The sequence below is a fragment of the Pan paniscus genome, chromosome 19, assembly GCF_029289425.2.
Source record: "Pan paniscus chromosome 19, NHGRI_mPanPan1-v2.0_pri, whole genome shotgun sequence".
NCBI lineage: Eukaryota > Metazoa > Chordata > Mammalia > Primates > Hominidae > Pan > Pan paniscus.
The window spans coordinates 94309540-94328910 of record NC_073268.2 but is presented as its reverse complement, the minus strand read 5'-3'; the positions used below and the strand labels follow the sequence as shown (position 1 = coordinate 94328910).

At 56.0% G+C, this 19371-nt stretch overlaps 1 protein-coding gene across 1 annotated transcript; it reads left to right on the top strand.

Moving 5' to 3' along the window:
• The first annotated feature begins 5583 nt into the window (after positions 1-5583).
• Positions 5584-6201, top strand: LOC103786057 (uncharacterized). The gene has a single exon (XM_008971541.1). The coding sequence runs from the start codon at positions 5584-5586 to the stop codon at positions 6199-6201; it is 618 nt and encodes a 205-aa protein (XP_008969789.1).
• The last annotated feature ends 13170 nt before the right edge of the window (positions 6202-19371 follow it).

Sequence of the window (19371 nt, the reverse complement as noted above, 5' to 3'; positions counted from 1 at the left end):
TCTGCTGGGATATCCCCAGCCCCTGGAACAGCCCAGGCTCATAATAGACACCGAGTTTGCAGAATAAGTGAATGAGTGGGAGACTGAAGGAGTGAGCTTGCTTTTACACAGCCACCTCTCAGAACACACATGCATCTGTCTGCACCGGTCTGTCATTTTGAATTCTGGGGCAGGGAGGAGTGCCATTGATTTGCTTCATTCATTCGCCTGGTGGTGTGTGTCCCTCCCTTTTGACTATAGCTTACCTGGCATGCACCTTCTTCCTCACCGCCCCAAGGCCTGACCTGGAGTCCAGCCTGCCATAGGCGCCCCTGCATTCCTGCTGATGACCAGAGGGCTTCAGTGGTCTTGCCTGGAGAGTGACCAGTTGTGGTTGGGTCTCATTTGCATGTGCTTTGCATAATGCTTTGCATAACCTCCTACAAGCCACATTGAGCAGGGAAGGTGGGGTGCAGAGAGCACTGGCCCTGGGGCCCCCTGAGAGCTGACCCCTGCAGCAGATGTTCTGGGGTTTGGGGCTCCTTGGGGACCAGCTCCACCTGGTGCCAGTCTCCCCAGGCCAGGTTAGGGGTGCAGATCTGGACACAGTGAGGGTGAGGGTACAGGCTTCCCTCACCAGATGCGGCTTCTCCCTTCCTCTCCCTGGGAAAGGGGAGGCCTCACTGCAAGCCCCAGGAACCTGCCCCAAGACCCTCCAAAGTTCAGGCCCTGCCTCCCTGCACTGAAGAGGCTGGGGTTGGGGGGCAAGTGTCACCCACGCCTCAGAGTGAGCCCTAGATCTGAGGAGAGACAAGATGGGGAGGAGGGGAAGAGGGTCAGCTCAGAGGGCAGCCCTGCCCACTCTGCCATGTCCCAGCTTTCAGACGTGGCTGAGAGGAGATGAGATGCCCCGCTCCCCGGAGCGGGTCACAGAACTCGGGGTAAGTTTCTGGTCTGCCTACCTGGCAGATGCCCCTAGAGAGTGGCCTCCCCAACAGTACCCACCACCCCAGGGCAGGTGGGGAGCAGCGTCCCCCACCCCATGAGCCCGGCCAGCCTGGCCACCCTGCTGGGCCACATGGTGCCACGGGTCAGCAGGGGTCTTCAGGCCATGTGAGGAAGGTGTCTGGGCTGGTGGCCAGGCTGGGTGGGAGGGGTGGGGGCAGGTGGAGCTGGGTGGGTGATTGGGCGACCTCGACCCCTCAGCAGGCTGCACCAACCTCGGCTTCCCTTCTCAGCAACTGTGACCTCAAGCAGCTGCTGCACCTGTTGGGTGTGGGTGAGCCCGGCTCTTCTTTCCCTTCCAGGGAAGGAGTCAGCCCAGGAGTCAACTGCGAGGTCGGGGAGGGGATTAAGGAGCTGAGAACAGGAGACAGCAGAGGGGACAGGCTGTCTTCAGGCACAGCTGGCACCTGGGGGAAGCCACCTCCTCCCTCCCACCGCCCCCACCCCCGCTTGTTACTGGAAATGAGGAGAGCCTCCCAGGTCCCAGCAGAGCTGCTGCTGGTAAGTCCCTTCCCCAGCGGCCCCTCCACCCCTCACAGGCCCAGCTGTGCCAGCCCAGCCTGGGCCCCACTCCCGGCTCCTGCTTTAGGTGGTCTCCTGTGGCCTGAGGCCCTGGGGGTGGGCAGGGGCAGGCACCCAGGCCCAGAGGCTCTGCGCCTGTCTCCAGGCTTCCCTGCTGCCTGGGCTCTGTGGTGGGAGGCGGGGTTGCAGGTGAGGGGAGTCCTCCATAATCAACCCCGGTTTATAGGAATTGGGGCCCCAGTGCCCAGACTCATGGGCCTCCAGGGGAGCAGGTGGGAGGCTCTGCCCAGCCCACCTCCCTCTGAGTATGGATCTGAGGTCACACACACCTGGCTGGAAGTGACTTATCCTGTGAACCTCAGTGTCCTTACCTGTAAAAGGTAACAAAATTCTCTCTTCCTCCAAGTGGCTGAGAAAGGTAGAAAAACAGAGTAAGAGCAGCTGGTCCCAGCCCCGTGAGCACCGGCCAGGACCCCTCGGGTGGGATCCCATCGTACCATCTCTGCCCATGATCCAAGGAGACCATTTCAGAGAGGTTGAACAACATGCCGGGCTCAGGGCATGGGGCAGGCTTTAGCTTAGCCACAGCCAGCCGGCTGGTGAGCAGGGGCGGGGCGGCCGTGGGCCTGGAGAGTGGGGGCAACTTCTTCCTACCCCCTCCCAGAAGGAGAAAGCCCACATTTTTAGGTACCACAGCAGCCCTTTTGGGCAACAGGCTTCCCCCCCTTTTTTTTTTGGAGACAGAGTCTTGCCCTGTCGCCCAGGCTGGAGTGCAGTGGTGTGATCTCAGCTGACTGCAACCTCCGCCTCCCAGGTTCAAGCAATTCTCCTGCCTCAGTCTCCCGAGTAGATGGGATTACGCCCACCACCATGCCCGGCTAATTTTTGTATTTTTAGTAGAGACGACAGGGTTCCACCATGTTGGCCACACTTGTCTGGAACTCCTGACCTCAGATGATCCACCCACCTTGGCCTCCCAAAGTGCTGGGATTACAGGTGTGAGCCACTGTACCCGACCCTCTTTTTTTAAAAAAAACCTTTTAAGTTCAGGGGTCCACGTGCAGGTTTGTTATATAGGTAAGCCCGTGACATTGGGGTTTGTTGTACAGATTATTTCAGCACGCAGGTACTAAGTCTAGTACCCATTAGTTATTTTTCCTGATCCTCTTCCTCCTCCCAGCCTCCACCCTCTGATAGACTCCAGGGTCGGCTGGTCTCTTCTATGCAGATTCTTAGAAATATCAACTGAGACCGGGCGCGGTGGCTCATTCCTGTAATCCCAGCACTTTGGGAGGCCGAGGCGGGCGGATCACCTGAGGTCAGGAGTTTGAGACCAGCCTGGCCAACATGGCAAAACCCCGTCTCTACTAAAAATACCAAAATTAGCCGGGCATGGTGGCACCTGTAATCCCAGCTACTTGCGAGGCTGAGGCAGGAGAATTGCTTGAACTTGGGAGGCGGAGGTTGCAGTGAGCCAAGATCGCACCACTGCACTCCAGCCTGGGTGACAGAGCGAGACTCCATCTCAAAAAAAAAAAAAAAAAAAGATAAATACCCCTGATGGAATGCAAGGGGAAAGTTCCACCCTTAGCCCATCAATCCTGGCAGGTGCTCCATCCTCCCACCTGGGGACCCAGGTGGCAACCGGCAGAGCGAGCTCAGAAACTCCACGTCAAGGTGGCAAAGCAGCATCCGCCTGGGTCCCCTAAGGGAGTAGGGCTGCATAGACCGGGTGCACCTGCCCTGGGCTGTTACAGAAGGAGAAATAAACTTCTCCAGAAGCCACAGCTGCTATTGTTGGCTACCGTGCTGCAGCTGCTGAGCTGGTATGTGTCTTTGTGTGACTGGCTGATTTCACTTAGTGTGATGTCTTCAAGGTTCATCCACATGATAGCATAGGTCAGAATTTCCTTCCTTTTTAAGGCTGAATAATATTCCACCGTATGGATAGACCATTGTTTATCCATTCATGCGTCCATGGACACTAGGGTTGCTTCTATCTTCTGGCTATTGCAAATGAATAATGCTGCTGTGAACGCGGGTGAACATATATCTCTTTGAGTTCTGCAGCTGCTGAGCCTACCTGAACTAGCGCCAGTTACAAGAAACAGAAACTCACCTCAAACCAGCCGAAGTCAAATGGAGCCTGAAATGCAAACTAAAACCACAAGAAGACGCCACTCAATACCTATTAGGACGGCTACTATTTAAAAAAAAAAAAAAACAACAGAAAATAACAAGTGTTGGTGAAGATGTGGAGAAATTGGAATCCTGTGCACTCAATTTTTTTTTTTTTTTTTGAGGTGGAGTCTCACTGTCATCCAGGCTGGAGTGCAGGGCCACTATCTCGGCCCACCACAACCTCCACCTCCTGGACTCAAGCGATTCTCGTGCCTCAGCCTCCCGAGTAGCTGGGATTACAGGCATGCGCCACCATGGCCCGACTAATTTTTATATTTTTAGTAGAGACGGGGTTTCACCATGTTGGCCAGGCTTGTCTCAAACTCCTGGTCTCAAGTGATCCACCTGCCTCGGCCTCCCAAAATGCTAGGGTTACAGGCGCAAGCCACCACACCTGCCCCTAAATTACTCTTGAACTTGGCATCTCATCTTCACGATTAAACATTCAGGTGGAAGCATTTAATGTAATCATTTTGGTCACATTCCCAGGAGTCAGTTTTCAGAGCCTGGGAAAGGGAGCAGGGACCCCCAGGAGCCTACCTCCAACGTAGAAAGGGTATTTGGACACCAGGCAACCAAAAGGGCAAATGGCTACCACTGGCAGGAATGCAGGAGGGGCTGAAGACAGGTGTGAGCTCTCGGCAGGAGTTGGGGGGCCTGATCCTACCTCCTGCTGTTCCCCCATGTCCCCTCTGTTTTGAACTCAGAGCTTCGGACAAGAGCCCCCTCCTGCTGTCTGAAGGGCACCAGTGTGGCTGCCCGCTGCTCCCAGGTTCCACGTGCCTAGCTTCAGCCACCTGGAGGGAGACTGGTTCCTCTTCCTCATTCCAGTTCTCATTTCTGGAGCCAAGTGAATGCCGTTCAGAGAAATGTCCCTCGGCTTCCACTGTCTCCAGGCAAAGGGTAGGAAGGAGTGGTGCCCAGAGGCCGAGATGAGGACTCAGATGAAGCCACAGGTGTCTGCAGCTGTGTGGAGCTCTGGCAGATGCAGGCGGAGACTTGCCTCTGACATAGGGAGTTGTTGACGTCCCAGCTAAGTCAGTTGAGAACAGAAAGCCAGTGACGCAAGCAACCCCAACCCACGGGACGGCTCAGGGGCTGGGGTGAGGCATGCAGAGTACACCTGACTGATCCCAGTGCAACTCACAGGGCGGCTGGAGGGTTATCCCAGCCCAACTCTAGGACAGCTGGAGGGCTGGGGAAAGGCATGCAGAGTATGCCAACCAATCCCAGCCCTGGACAGAGAGGCATGGAGAGGGCTATTGTGATACCCAACCTTGTTTTAACCTGAATTGACTCTCCCTTAGCTGAGAGAGCCAGACAGACTCCATCTTGGCTCCTTCACTTACAGCCCCTTACCCACCCCCTTCCTCAAGGACTTAACTTGTGCAAGCAGACTGCCAGCACATCCAAGGATGCAATTAACTGATAAGATACTGTGGCAAGTTATATCCGCAGTTCCTAGGAATTCGCCCGGTTGATAGCACCCAGAGTCCCTGTGTTTGTATCCGGTTGATAACACTCAAAGCCTCGCGTCTATCACCTTGTAATACATTTAAAGCCCCTGCACCTGGAACTGTTTGCTTTCCTGTAACCATTTATCCTTTTAACTTTTTTGTCTGATTTGCTTCTGTAAAATTGTTTTAACTAGACTCCCCCCACTGCCCCTTTCTAAAACAAAGTATAAAAGAAAATCTAGCCCCTTCTTTGGGGCAGAGAGAATTTTGAGCACTAGCCTGAATTCGTCTCAGAGAGTGGCGTTTCTCTACAACTCGCTTGATCACAACTCTGTGAGGGAGGCAGATAGAGGAAGGAACACCCATGCCCCCAACTGCACTGTCCCCCACCCCCATGTTCTGCAGGTGCCTCCCACTGTGGGCTCCACAGAGGCAGAGGATGAGGGAGCCACTGATACCTCCCTGTAAGGCAGCCTCCCTGAGCGAGCAGGAGCAGGTCAGGGGTGAGTGTGGAATGATGACAGCCCAGGGCATCCTAGGCCCCCGGGGCAAGAGCAAGCTCCCTGTGCTTCCTGACCTCCGCCTCATTTGCAGATACACGTGCTCATGTCGGGAGATACCTGGAGTCACCTCAACTCCTGTCCCCCATTCCGCAGGTCCACAAGTCACCAGGTTCCATTCCCCTTTCCCTCCACATATCTCAGAGCTGTCACAGACTCTCCATGCCCCATTTCAGGGGTCTTGGCCCAGGCCTTGTCATGCCTTATCTGGACCAAGAGCAATGGTCCCCAACCAGCTCCACCCAGGTACCCCCTGCCCCGCCCATGTCCCCCACAGTTGCACCATGCCTGCTGGCACCTGCCCTCTCTTCACTGGTGCTCCAGCAGCTGCAGAGGCAGGGCTGAACCCTGGGCCCGCTCTCAGGGACCCCACCTCCTGCTCATCCTCCACATGGCCCAAGCCCTTCATGACTGTTTGCCTCTTGCCCACATCTTCCATGTTGACGTCGCCTGGGACTGGAGGATGCATCAGAGCACGGATCCTTGAGCCAGCTTAAAAACGGTGTGTGAGGCCGGGCACGGTGGCTCACGCCTGTAATCCCAGCACTTTGGGAGGCCGAAGTGAGTGGATCACCTGAGGTCAGGAGCTTAAGACCAGCCTGGCCAACATGGTGAAATCCCATCTCTACTAAAAATACAAAAATTAGCCAGGTGTGGTGGCAGATGCCTGTAATCCCAGCTACTCGGGAGGCTAAGGCAGGAGAATCGCTTGAACCTGGGAGGCAGAGGTTGCAGTGAGCCAAGATTGTGCCATTGCACTCCAGCCTGGGCAACTGAGAGAGATTCTATCTCAAAAAAACAAACAAACAAACCCGATGTGTGAGTCTAACTTTGCTACTCAGCTTCCTCACATTCATTTCCTTCATTCACTCATTCATTCAATCAACAAAGCTTTATCTGTGCCAGGTTCTGCCCTGAGGCTCTGCAGACCCAGCTGGGGAACAAGCCCACCCCCTGTCTTCACAGGGTCTACAGGAGTTAGTGCATGCAGTGTGCTTAGGACAGGGCCTGCTGGAGGAATGTTTACTACTATTACTAACGACTGGTACCCGGGGCTAGTGATCCAGCATTTCCTGCCTAGCGCCCCAGCCCTGTCCATTCCATGAGAACCGGCCCTCCTCAGCCTCACCAGGGACATCGACATGTCTGACCCCCTGCAGCCTGCAGGCAAGAACGCTTTCGTCTTTTCCTGTCACTCCCTAGTTCCCGAAAAGGGGCTGGGGCTCAGGCGGTGGGGTGGGCTGGACTGAAGGAGCCCAGGACCAGAGTCTATCCTGCAAGGGAACTGCTCCCAAGACTGAGCCACACCCACCCCCACTCCTGCAGAGGTCCCCATCTTGCCTCTTAGAAGACAGAGGGAGCAGAGTTGAGTCTAAGGGGTGCTGCCCCCCGCTCCCCATACCAGAAATCAGGACAGAACCACAGCAGGGTGCCAAGTTGGGGCTCAGCTCCCCGACTTCCTCCTGAGCAGGAGAGAGCAGGTCCTAGGCAAAGGCCCAGCCCCTGGTCCCGCTGAGCAGCCATGGGTGTGAATTGAATGTCTGGTGCGTCCCCAGCCGGCAAGCGGGCCCCACGCAGGCTTCCATCCTCCCTTCATCATCTGCAGCAAAGCGTTTCCAGTCAATAAGCTGGCTAATTAATTCTCTTCAAAGACCTCTCAATTATTCATCCTGGGCTACAGAGAGAACAATTACAGCATCTCCTTGCTCACTCTGGCTGCAGAAGTGAGGCTGGGCCTGGGCCACGGAGCCCCCTGAGCCCCTGCAGCCTGGGGTGTCCCCAGGGGCCCCTCCCCCTGGCAGAGGCAGCAGGACAGAACCTTCTAGGGGGATCCTCTTCCCCAAGCTTGGAAGCAGCCCAGATCATTATCCCCACTTCTCAGGGGGAGGACACGGAGACCCTGAGCAGGCAGCGACTTCTGGAGTTCAACAGCCCCCTAGGGCAGACCTGTGGATGCAAAGCCGGGCTCCAGGTACGCAGTGCCCTTGGGGGCCGCCAGGTGCTGGCAGCAGGGCCACGGGGACCTGGGGCTGAGCCCTCTCTGCCTCCAGGAAAAAGGTTTGTGCCGGGAGGGGAGAGGAGGAAGAGGGGATCGGCTAACAGGGTAGCAGCTGCAGCCAGGCCGGGAAGGGTCTCATGTCCCAGTGACTGCGGGCAGGGGGGTCACTCTAGAAGGGGTGAGCTGCGCTGTGGGCCCCAGCTAGGCCTCCTCTGTGCCAAGGGGGCCCCTAGGTCAGAGCTAGCTTCACTGCTCCGCTCCAACTTCCTGGAGTTGCTCAAGTCACTCGCTGGGGCCTTCAAGGACAGGGCAGCTTGTCTTGCCCCTGTCCACCCTCTCCTCTCCAGCCTGGGGCCCGCATTGCCGGCTCTCACTCCCGTCTCCCCCAAACAACAGACACCAGCATGCGCAGGGTTAACTCCCCGAGGCTCCAAGACCGCGCAGAGTGGGGGGTGGGGGGCCGGGCGTGCCTGTCGGGAAGTATGGATTTCTGCAGTGGTTTTACTGGAAAAGCTGTAGCTGAAGGTGGGAGGGGGTCACCATGGCAACTTCTGGCTGTGGGAACAGGTTGGCTAGTGGGAACCCATTGTTCCAGGGGCCCAAGGGGGCCCAGCAGGCCTTGGGGGACCCCACACTTGCCTCCCAGGGGTCCTCACCCACTCGGAGAGCTACGGAGACCCTCCTCAATATGGAATTACCAACCTCCCCACCTCCCTTCCCATCCTCCCTCCTGTAACATCTCCCCTAGGCTGGGCCCCTGACTCAGCCGCCCTGCCCCCCACTGAAGTGCCCCTTGCACCCGAGCTGTTAATCAAAGCGCCAATTACCAGGCGGAGGCCCAGGACCTCCAGGGAATCTCCCTCTTGGAAGAGCTTTTCCTGTGGAGCGAGCCTGACTTCAAAGCCTGGGGTGAATTCAGGGATGCCATAAATGAAGCTCCCCGACCCCAACACAACCCAACGGAGGGAGCCCAGGATTCTGGCGGCAGGGGGTGGGCAGGGTGGGCAAGAGCTCACCCCAACCCTGCCCCAATAGGGAAGATTCCAATCAAAGCGACAAATTCTAGGAAGTCCTCCCCACCCCACCACAAACCTGCACAGCCCTCCCTGCAAGGGAAATCAGGGTAAGGGGAGGCGGCCCGGAAGGGACAGGAGGTTCCCGGGTGCCCCTCCAAATCCCAATGCCCCCCTGTCTGCTCTCTGCCCGGGAAGACTCAGTGGCTGGGATCAGCCCTGCCCAGCGTCCCACAACACTGCGAGTGCCCTGGACTAAACCTCCCGTAGGGACCCTCTGCAATGCCTTGCTGAAGCCTCCGAAGCTGATTCAGCCCCGGCCCCGGAGGGCCTACTGGGTGCAGGGTGCACGGGATCGGGGATCAGGCCAAGGGAACGCGGGGCACTTGAGAGCAGACACGGCAGGCTCCTAGACCCTCCAGGCTCAGGTTCCTCCCAGGTCCTGCAGGGCTCCGGGCTGGCCTTGGAGCCCTCCTGCAAACCCGGGAAGCGCAGAGTGGGGGGCTGGGAGGGCCCCGGAGGATGTGTGTGTGTGTGGCCCGAAGGCACTTCCAGGAATCTCCAGTGGCACTGCCCAAAAGGCCCTGGCCAAGCAGGGATGGTTGCGGGGGAGTGAGGGGGGACGGCAGCCGGGGGGCGGGGGGTGAGGGGAGCCACGCCCCCTACTGTTGTTCCTTTCTTTTGGGATGCTGCCCCAAAAGAAAGACCACCCGCCCGCCCCCCACCTGGGCACCTCCCTGCTCTGCTGGAGGTCCTCAGATCTGTGACTCGTCTCACTCTGGTTTCCTCGTCTAAAAATGGGCCCGATAAGCCCACTTCCAGGGGGTGGTGGACGCCGAATGAGATCAGGTGATTCGCGGGAAGTTAATAGGTGACGGATTCCAAGGTCACGCTGCTTCCTCCTCCTTCACCCCCACCAGAAAAGGGCAGTGGCCCTCCTTAAGTCCTGGGTTGCTGCTGAGAGATGCGGCTCCCTACCTTCCCTCCAGTCCACCAGGGTCCTGCGGGGCAGGGGAGACATCAGCACAGGCCAGAACCCAGAAAGGCGCGGTAGGCCTGCCCAGGCCAAACACCCAGGTGCGATTTTGCAGCATTGGGCAGGGCCTGAAAGAGTTAACTTGACCATCATTAACCAGAGTCTTTCCTTCCTCTGGGTCGTCCAGCTGATTTGGAGGACACTCCAACTTCTGGGGCCTCCCTGTGCTCCCATAATATCCCTGCCCTGCCCCCGCACCCGCTGCCTGCACACTCGGATCTGCCGAATCCCGATAAAACATTTGGGGGAGATAAGTGCTGCATATAAATAATTAAGACCACATGCATATTCGCCAACAAAAGAAAAGTTTCAAACCCCCATTCCGGGAACAGCTGCCCGTGTGGGGCCCGGCAGGGCTGTGGAGGCCCACCCCACAGACTCTCTCTTCCAGGAGGACCAGCCAGGGGCTCCTCCCCAAGCCAGTGCCTCCCCCAGCACCAGGGGGCCTGGCCTCCAGAGTGGGCAGGGGGAGTGTGTCAGGAGCGCTGAGCCCAGAGTGGGATGGGGAACGCCAGCACCACTGTGGAGTGGCCCTCACACACCCACAGAGCCCAAACCCCCAGGCAGGGTCCCCCAACCCCAACACCAGGCAGGCTCTAGCCACCCTGTCGGTTCCCAATAAGCCATTTATTGAATAAAGATTGAATCCAAAACTCCAGGTTCCAGGGGAGTGTGATTCCTGAGCTCTGGCTGAGGGCAGCCGGGCCGGAAGAACGCCCAGAGGGAGTAGCTATCCTCCATGCCCTTCTCCTCTGCAGCACGGGTTGGCGCAGGCTCACCCTGGGCTAAAGGAAGGCTTGTCCTGCCATGCCCCTGCTCAAGGACCTACCAGGGCTCCCTATGGACGTTAGTATCTGATCCCATCCCTCTGCCTGGCTTTCAAGGTCCTCTGTCCCATGGGGCCATCCCCGGAGGTCAGACAGGCCTCCTGCTCACACCATGCTCCATGCCCTCCCTGGAGCTATTCTGTACTGGCCTCCCCACAACTCCCCACCACCCCCACCCTGCCTGGTCATCCCACTAGGTTCACGTCTCGCCTTCAGAAGCAAGCCCCTCTCCACCCTCTGCTATCCGTTTCCTCATCCACGTTTCTCCAGTTATTTCCTGAATGCTCATTATGCCCTAAGCCCCCTGCTAGGGATCCTGAGAATGAAAGACTCAGGTCTTGCCCTCCATGAGCCTGAAACCCAGTGAGGGACGCTGGCCGACGACAAAGGCAACTGTGAGATAAGCCAGGTGCCAAGGAAAAAGGGAGAAGAGGGTGTGTGTCTTGGCAGAGGGGTAGGGCTATCATGCAAGGCTTCCTGGAGGAAGAGAGAGGCTGAAAAACAGCTGGAATTCTTCCAAGTGCAGAAGAGGAGGAGGCTGGACAGTGCCTGGAGGCCCTGCCAGCACTGCCCCTGGCTGAGTCCACACACACCTGGGAGGACCAGCCAGGGGCTCCTCCCCAAGCTAGTGCCTCCCCACAGCCAGGGTGGGTCCTACAGGGAGGCAGAGACCTTAGCGGCGCGGGTTCCAATCCTGGCTTTACTGTTCACCAGCAAGGTTCCCTTCCTCCCTAATCTGTTTCCTCCCCAGCAAAATGGGATCATGGTCCCAGCCGTCCATTCGAGGTCCTCTCCCCTTGGCAGGAGACGAACGACACTGACCCCAGCACTCAGCATGGGCTGGCAAACCTAATCAGTGCCCATGGATTATGTTTGCCATCCACTGACTGGTGGATGGATTGAGGACCTTGGAGTTATCTTCCTGAATCTTCCCTCCTTGATGGCAACTCACCTCCGCTCACCAAGGGGTCCAGGAAGGCACCTGACTCTCAGGACTGCTGGCGTCTTGTATGTGTCAATCACCCACCAGACCAGGAATGCATGGCAGCACACACCGCCTCTGCTCCTGCCAGGGCCCTGGCAGGAGCGTGACAAATATTTGTTGTGGAATTAGGTTCTCCAGCGATGACGCTCTGCCCAGGGATCCCAGGGCAGCTCAGCAAGTGGGCGTGCCTCAGCAGGTGCCAGTTGTCCTTCTGTTCCCAGGAAGGGGCTCTTGGGTTCCTAATCAGACGGCACATGGCCGGGAGCAGGGGCTCACGCCTGTAATCCCAGCACTTTGGGAGGCCGAGGCGGGCGGATCACCTGAGGTCAGGAGTTCGAGAGGAACCTGTCCAACATAGAGAAACCCCATCTCTACTGAAAATACAAAATTAGCCAGGCGTGGTGGTGTGTGGCTGTAATTCCAGCTACTCGAGAGGCTGAGGCAGGAGAATCACTTCCACCCAGGAGGCAGAGGCTGCAGTGAGCCAACATAGCGCTATCGCACTCCAGCCTGGGCAACAAGAGCAAAACTCTGTCTGAGAAAACAAAACAAAACAAAACAAAACAAAACAAAACAAAACAAAACAGAAGGCCCAGCCAGGGTCTTGTCTCTGCTTCCAGCGGGGGCAAGCGCTCACCACAGAGAGGCCCGAACCCCATGCGTGCCTACATCACCTCTCGGTCTTCCGGCCCGCCCATGCTACTCATTAAACTAGGCCTTTCTGTTGCAGCCTGTCCTGCAGGTCCCCAAATGTGGGACCTTCCTTCATCCTGCCATCCTAGACCTTGGAATCAGCAGGTGGGTGGCCAAGGACAGAAATTATAAGACCTAGAGCCAGATGCGGTGGCACACGCCTACAGTCCCAGCTACCCTAGAGGCTGAGGCAGGAGGATCTCTTGAGCCCAGGAGTTCGAGGATGCAGTGAGCTTTAGCTTGGGTTACAAAGCAAGACTCCATCTCTAAAAAATAAATAAATAAATAGAAAGTAATTAAAGAAATAATAAGACCTAGGAGAAAGTGACCTTCAAACCTTCACACTATTTTGATCGTGCACCCTTACCAATAAAAATGATATATGCATAGTTATTTTTAGATTACAAGTTTCCATGACCGCATGAATACATTACTTGCATTATAAAACATTCACGAAAGATAGGCATTTAAAAAGAGCGAGATTTAAATGCTAAGTATAACATTCTCCTCCCTGCCCCAGGGGGGTCATCCTGTATATCCCATTCTAGAGGCCAATGTCAGCAGGACAGCCCTCCCTTCCCCAGCTAGGATGGAGCCCCTCCCCTATGATCCATCCCCCAGCCTCAAGTTCCAACCTTCCTTCTTCCCAAAGACCCCTGCAAACTCTGCCACTATGAAGACCATACTTTTCCTCGTTTCCTGATCCCAGATGTTCTTTTTTTTTTTTTGAGACGGAGTCTCGCTCTGTCACCCAGGCTGGAGTGCAGTGGCGCGATCTCGGCTCACTGCAAGCTCTGCCTCCCGGGTTCACGCCATTCTCCTGCCTCAGCCTTCTGAGTAGCTGGGACTACAGGCGCCTGCCACCACGCCCGGCTAATTTTTTGTATTTTTAGTAGAGACAGGGTTTCACCATGTTAGCCAGGGTGGTCTCGATCTCCTGACCTCATGATCCGCCCGCCTCGGCCTCCCAAAGTGATGGGATTACAGGCGTGAGCCACCACGCCCGGCCCCCAGATGTTTTTTTTTTTTGAGATGGATTCTCACTCTGTCATCCAGGCTGGAATGCAGTGGCACGATCTCAGCTCACTGCTGCAATCTCCACCTTCCGGGTTCAAGCGATTCTCCTGCGTCAGCCATCTGAGTAGCTGAGATTACAGGTATTTGCCACCATGCCTGGCTAATTTTTGTATTTTTAGTAGAGACAGGGTTTCACCATGTTGGCCAGGCTGGTCTCGAACTCCTGACCTCAAGTGATCCGCCTGCCTCGGCCTCCCAAAGTGCTGGAATTACAGGTGTGAGCCACCATGCCAGGTCTGTCTCAGCTGTTCTATCATCAGCTGGGGAGCCATGCCTGGGGTGCCCAGGGTGCCTCTAACAAGGGCCATCTCTCATCCTCTGCAGGGCCAGCCTGGGAGAGAAATTCATCTGGCTTATGGCACAGGGACAGAAGCAGGCCGGCTGAGGACAAGGTAACAGAAGGGCTAGGGCTTTTAGAAGACAAAGCTTCCTTCACGGATGCAGAAGGAGAATGCTGTTTCTCTGCGCTGGGCAACCTGGGTTTGAATCCCATCTCTGGGATAAGTGTGCAGGGCGCACAGCAGGTGTTCGGCACACAGAGCCCTTACTGAAGATACTGCTCAACAAGACAGGATCTGCCTGGCCCTGGCTTCAGGCCCTTGGCGGGGGCTGGGCAGCCACTCTTGCCCATGCCCTGGTGGCCCCGAGATGCCAGCACTCCTCTGGGTGGTTGGGGAACCCACCCAGGGTGGAGGAGGTGGGCAAGGCCTGGGATTCCACATCTCCAGGGCAGCAGACCCCACGGTCTCCAGGGATCTTGTCTGTGCCCAAACTCCTGAGCCTTCCCTGTTCTTTCCCACAAGGGCCCTGGCTCTGGTGGCTGCAGAAGTGGGAGGAGGGGATGTGGGGGAGTCTGGGGAAGGCCACCTTCCATGACGCTCTGCCAAGCCAGGAGGGGCGAAGGAATAACCTGGTCCCCGTGCTGGACCCTGGACTCCAGGGAGCAGAGCCTACAGCCGGCTCAGCCTTGGGTCCCCTGCCTCTGTGGAGCTGGCCCTACCCCAGATGGCCACTGTGCCTGAGGCCCGGCATCTGACCCTCTGTCCTCCCTGCCGAGGGGCCAGAACAGAGGCCCCGGGAACAGGCAAGGCGCAGTGCACGGAGCTGACCCCGTGCCTCGGTCCAGGCCTAGCAACAGGAAGTGAGAGGCCAATGCCGGTAAACGAGATCCGAAAGATTAGAGGCCTCGCTGCCGCCCCAAGTTAGAGGACAAGTTCCTGGAAGGAGGAGGAAGCTGCCGCAGTAAATAACGCCAGACCCCAGCGTCCCAGCTGTCAGCAGCCAGTGCGGCCGCAGGCTGGTAGGCCCAGGAGGGAGCAGGTGGGGGCAGAAGGCACAAGGGGGTGCCCTGGTCTCAGCCCAAGCTGGGGACACCTGGAAGGCAGTAGAGGGGTTCCCGAGGGTCCCCCCAGCCCAATCCCTAAGTCCCCATTCCCCTGTCCACACACACCACAGCTTGCAACCGTATCTAAAGACAGAAGCGGGGCTGGGTGCAGTGGCTCACACCTGTCATCCCAGCACTTTGAAAGGCCAAGGCGGGTGGATTACTTGAGATCAGGAGTTCAAGACCAGCCTGGCCAACATGATGAAATCCCCTCTCTATTAAACACAAAAATTAGCTGTGTATGGTGGTCGGTGCCTGTAATCTCAGCTACTGGGGAGGCTGAGGCAGAGAATCGCTTGAACCTGGGAGGTGGAGGTTGCAGTGAGCTGAGATTGCACCACTGTACTCCAGCCTGGGCAACAGAGCATGACTCCATCTCAAAAAAAAAAAAGAAGAAGAAGAAGAAAAATAAAGAAAAGAAAAAGAAAAGCCATCCAGCTGCAGTGGCTCATGCCTGTAATCCCAGCACTTTGGGAGGCCAAGTTGGGAGGACTGCTTGAGGACAAGAGTTTGAGACCAGCCTAGACAACATAGCAAGACCTCATGTCTGCAAATAAAATAAAATAGCCAGGCATGGTGGTATGTCCCTGCTACTCTGGAGGCTGAGTCCGGAGGACTGCTTGAGCCCAGGAGGTTGAGGCTACAGTGAGCTATGATCATACCACTGCACTCCAACCTGAGCAAAAGAGTCAGACCTTGTCTCAAACAATAACAACAAAAAAAGACAAACCACAGCACGGGGGAAATTTTTTTTTTTTTTTTTTTTTTAGACAGAGTCTTGCTCTGTCACCCAGGCTGGAGTGCAGTAGCTCAATCTCAGCTCACTGCAGCCTCCACCTCCTGGGTTCAAGCAATTCTCCTGCCTCAGCCTCCCCAGTAGCTGGGATTACAGGCATGTGCCACCACGCCTGGCTAATTTCTGTATTTTGAGTAGAGACAGGGTTTCGCCACATTGGCCAGGCTGGTATCGAACTCCTGACCTCAAGTGATCCCCCTGCCTTGGCCTCCCAAAGTGCTGGGATTACAGGCGAGAGCCACCGCAGCTGTACTGTGGGGAAATTTTTTTTTTTTTTTGAGATGGAGTCTCGCACTGTTGCCCGGGCTGGAGCGCAATGGCTCGATCTCTGCTCACTGCAACCTCTGACTCTTGGGTTCATGTGATTCTCCTGCCTCAGTCTCCCAAGTAGCTGGGATTACAGGCACATACCACCATACCCAGATAATCTTTTGTATTTTTGGTAGATACGGGGTTTCACTATGTTGACCAGACTGGTCTCGAACTGCTGACCTTGTGATCTGCCCGCCTTGGACTCTCAAAGTGCTGGGATTGAAGGCATGAGCCACCGCACCCGGCCCTGGGGTGAAATCTTTGCAACGCACAGAACCCACAAGGATCAGTATGCTTGCACATACCAACCAGCCTGACCAGTCAATGAGAAAAGACCAGAACAGGCTCTTCACAAAGAGGAATTCAAACGGCTAAAACATAAGAAAAGGGGCTGGGCGCGGTGGCTCACACCTGTAATCCCAGCACTTTGGGAGGCCAAGACGGGCGTATCACGAGGTCAGGAGATCGAGACCATCCTGGCTAACACGGTGAAACCCTGTCTCTACTAAAAATACAAGAAAAATTAGCCGGGCATAGTGGCGGGCGCCTGTAGTCCCAGCTACTCGGGAGGCTGAGGCAGGAGAATGGCGTGAACTTGGGAGGCGGAGCTTGCAGTGAGCTGAGATCGCGCCACTGCACTCCAGCCTGGGCAACAGAGCGAGACTCCGTCTCAAAAAAATAAATAAATAAATAAATAAGAAAAGGTACTCTCCTTTAGTAGTTAACAGAAAGATCAGGGCCCGGTGTGGTGGCTCATGCCTATAATCCCAGCACCTTGGGAGGCTGAGGGGGGTGGATTACTTAAGCCCAGGAGTTCAGGCTGCAATGAGCTATGATTGCACCACTGCACTGCAGCCTGGGTGACAGAGCAAGACTCAGTTTCTTAAAAAAAAAAAAAAAAAAAAAAAAAAAAGAGGCCAGGCACGGTGGCTCATGCCTGTAATCCCACCACTTTGGAAGGCCGAGGCAGGCAGATCACCTGAGGTCAAGAGTTCAAGACCAGCCTGGCTAACATGGTGAAACCCCCATCTACTAAAAATACAAAAATTAACCAGGCATGGTGGTGGGCACCTGTAATCCCAGCTACTCAGGAGGCTGAGGCAGGAGAATCGCTTGAACCCGGGAGACAGAGGTTGCGGTGAGCCGAGATTGCGTCACTGCACTCCAGCCTGGGTGACAGAGTGAGATTCCATCAAAGAAAAAAAAAAAAAAATCAGATTAAAATTGCCAGGAGATATCACCACATATCACAAGGACGGCTAAGATGAAGAAGTCTGATAACACTAGTGTTACTGAGATGGAGAAGTGTGGGAAAGTGGGGGAGGAGGGCATTTCCAGCACTTTGGGAAAGGATTTGGCACACCTAGTAAAGCTGCAGATGAGAGACCCCAGAATCAGCAGCCCCACCACCAGGCGTCCGCCCTCCCGAAGCAGGCACCTGTGCCCCAGCAGACAGGAATAAGAATGCCCACCAGCACCACCGTACATGGCCAGTCTGGAAACAAAATCCCAAATGTCCCTAAACAGGTAGAATGGAGAAATAAACTATGCTCTAGGGACCCAGTGGAAAAGTACCTGGCAGCAGAGAATAAACGACAGCCACAGCACGGGTGACTCTTGCAAACAGCCTAATGAAGCCAGACATAAAAGGAGACACCCTGATTCGACTTCTGTAAAGTTCACACACAGGCCACACTCAACACTCAACTGCTATTAAGGGATACATCTACGGTGGCAAAATCATAAAGAAAAGCAAGTCCTGGTCATAAAAGTCAGGCCAGGCCAGGCCTGGTGGCTCACATCTGTGATCCCAGAGATTTGGGAGGCGGAGGTGGGAGGACAGCTTGAGTCCAGGAGTTCAAAACCAGCCTGGGTAACATAGTTAGACTCCATCTCAAATCTATCTATCTATCTATCTATCTATCTATCTATCTATCTATCTATCTATATGTGTGTGTATATATATGTATACATATGTGTGTGTATATATATGTATATGTGTATATATATATGAAGAAGAATGTCAGGGCAGCAGTAACTTCTGCAGAGGGAGGGGTTGTAAATAGGAAGGAAGCTTCTGGAATCCTGGCCATAGTCTATTTCTTTTGTGTGTGTGTGTGTTTGTGTTTGTGTGTGTGTGTGTGTGTGAGACACAGTCTTGCTCTGTCGCCCAGGCTGGAGTGCAATGGCACGATCTCGGCTCACTGCAACCTCTGCCTCCCGAGTTCAAGTGATTCTCCTGCCTCAGCCTCCCGAGTAGCTGGGATTCCAAGCGCCCACCATCATGCCTGGGTAATTTTTTGTATTTTTGGTAGAGACGGGGTTTCTCCATGTTGGCCAGGCTGGTCTCGAACTCCTGACTTCAGGTGATCCACCCGCCTTGGCCTCCCAAAGCCCTGGGGTTACAGGCGTGAGTCACCACGCCCCACCATGGACTATTTCTTGATCTGAGTGGCTATGGCACGGGAGTTTATTTTATATGTATTTATTCATAACACTGTACAAATATGCTTCATGAGCATTTCTGTATGCGTGGTAAATTTCTTAATTTTTTAAACAAGCAAGTGTATTTGAGCACCCATTGTGTTGGGCACTGGGGATGGGCCATGCCGAGCTCCCACTAGCCCACGGTGAGCTGATGGAGTGCAGGTGAACATCCTGTGGCTTCCCGTTGAAGTCATGCACAGGGTCTCCCCAGCTCTGTAGCCCCCCTGCTCTGCACCTGGCTGGGGAACAGCCCTCACGCCCCGCTCACTCCACCCCCTATTCTCTCCCGGTCTCGCACCCTCATGGCACCTCACTCTGGATTTCCGGAGATGGTGCTGAAGGCGAACCTGGAGAGGGACATCTTTCCCACTAGGGGGTCCCAGTTGGGGAAGTGCAGGGGCTTGGAGGAGCTCCCTCCCTTCCCCTTCCCACCCTCCCAACAGCACACATGACCTTGACACCCAGTGTCCCCCACGTGGGCCAAGTGCATGCCCACCATGGGCCCAGCCAGGTCCCCAGGCCCAGCGCCCTGTCCTTTGCCACCCAGTCCCCCAGGCTGGGAATGATGATGGCAGTGCCGACAACTCCCCTCTGGATCCCAAGCTATCGGGGCTGGGCTTAGGCTAGGGCGCTATAGATCCTGCAGGCTCAGGGCCAAGAGGATGGGATGGAAAGGACATTCCCCCCCCACCCCCCCCACCTGTTTACCAGGACCCAGGGCCGCTATCTCCAGCTGCGATCTGCTGCCTCCCTTTATCTCAGCGGGGCCAGCCCCGGGTTCCCAGCAGCAGCCTCCCCGGCGCGCACTTCCTGCCAGCAGCCCAGCGTTACAGGAATCCGCACACTGAACTCAGCATGTGAGTGTGTGCCCACACCCCAGCGCCTGCGCCTGGGCGGGTGCCAGGGAGCCGGGGGTGCCGTGAAAGGCAGCCCACCTGGGGCTTATGTCGCAAGCCCCCCTCCAGCCAGCCCAGTGGCCTCCCACTGCTCAGGGGAGCCGCAAATCTCTCAAGAAGGCCAGGGAGGGGGCTGTCTTCAGGACCCCCAGACCTGACTCT

What these genes read in the sequence shown, in the direction of transcription:
- LOC103786057 (XM_008971541.1), top strand. Translation starts at nt 5,584, where the DNA reads ATGAGGGAGCCACTGATACCTCCCTGTAAGGCAGCCTCCCTGAGCGAG.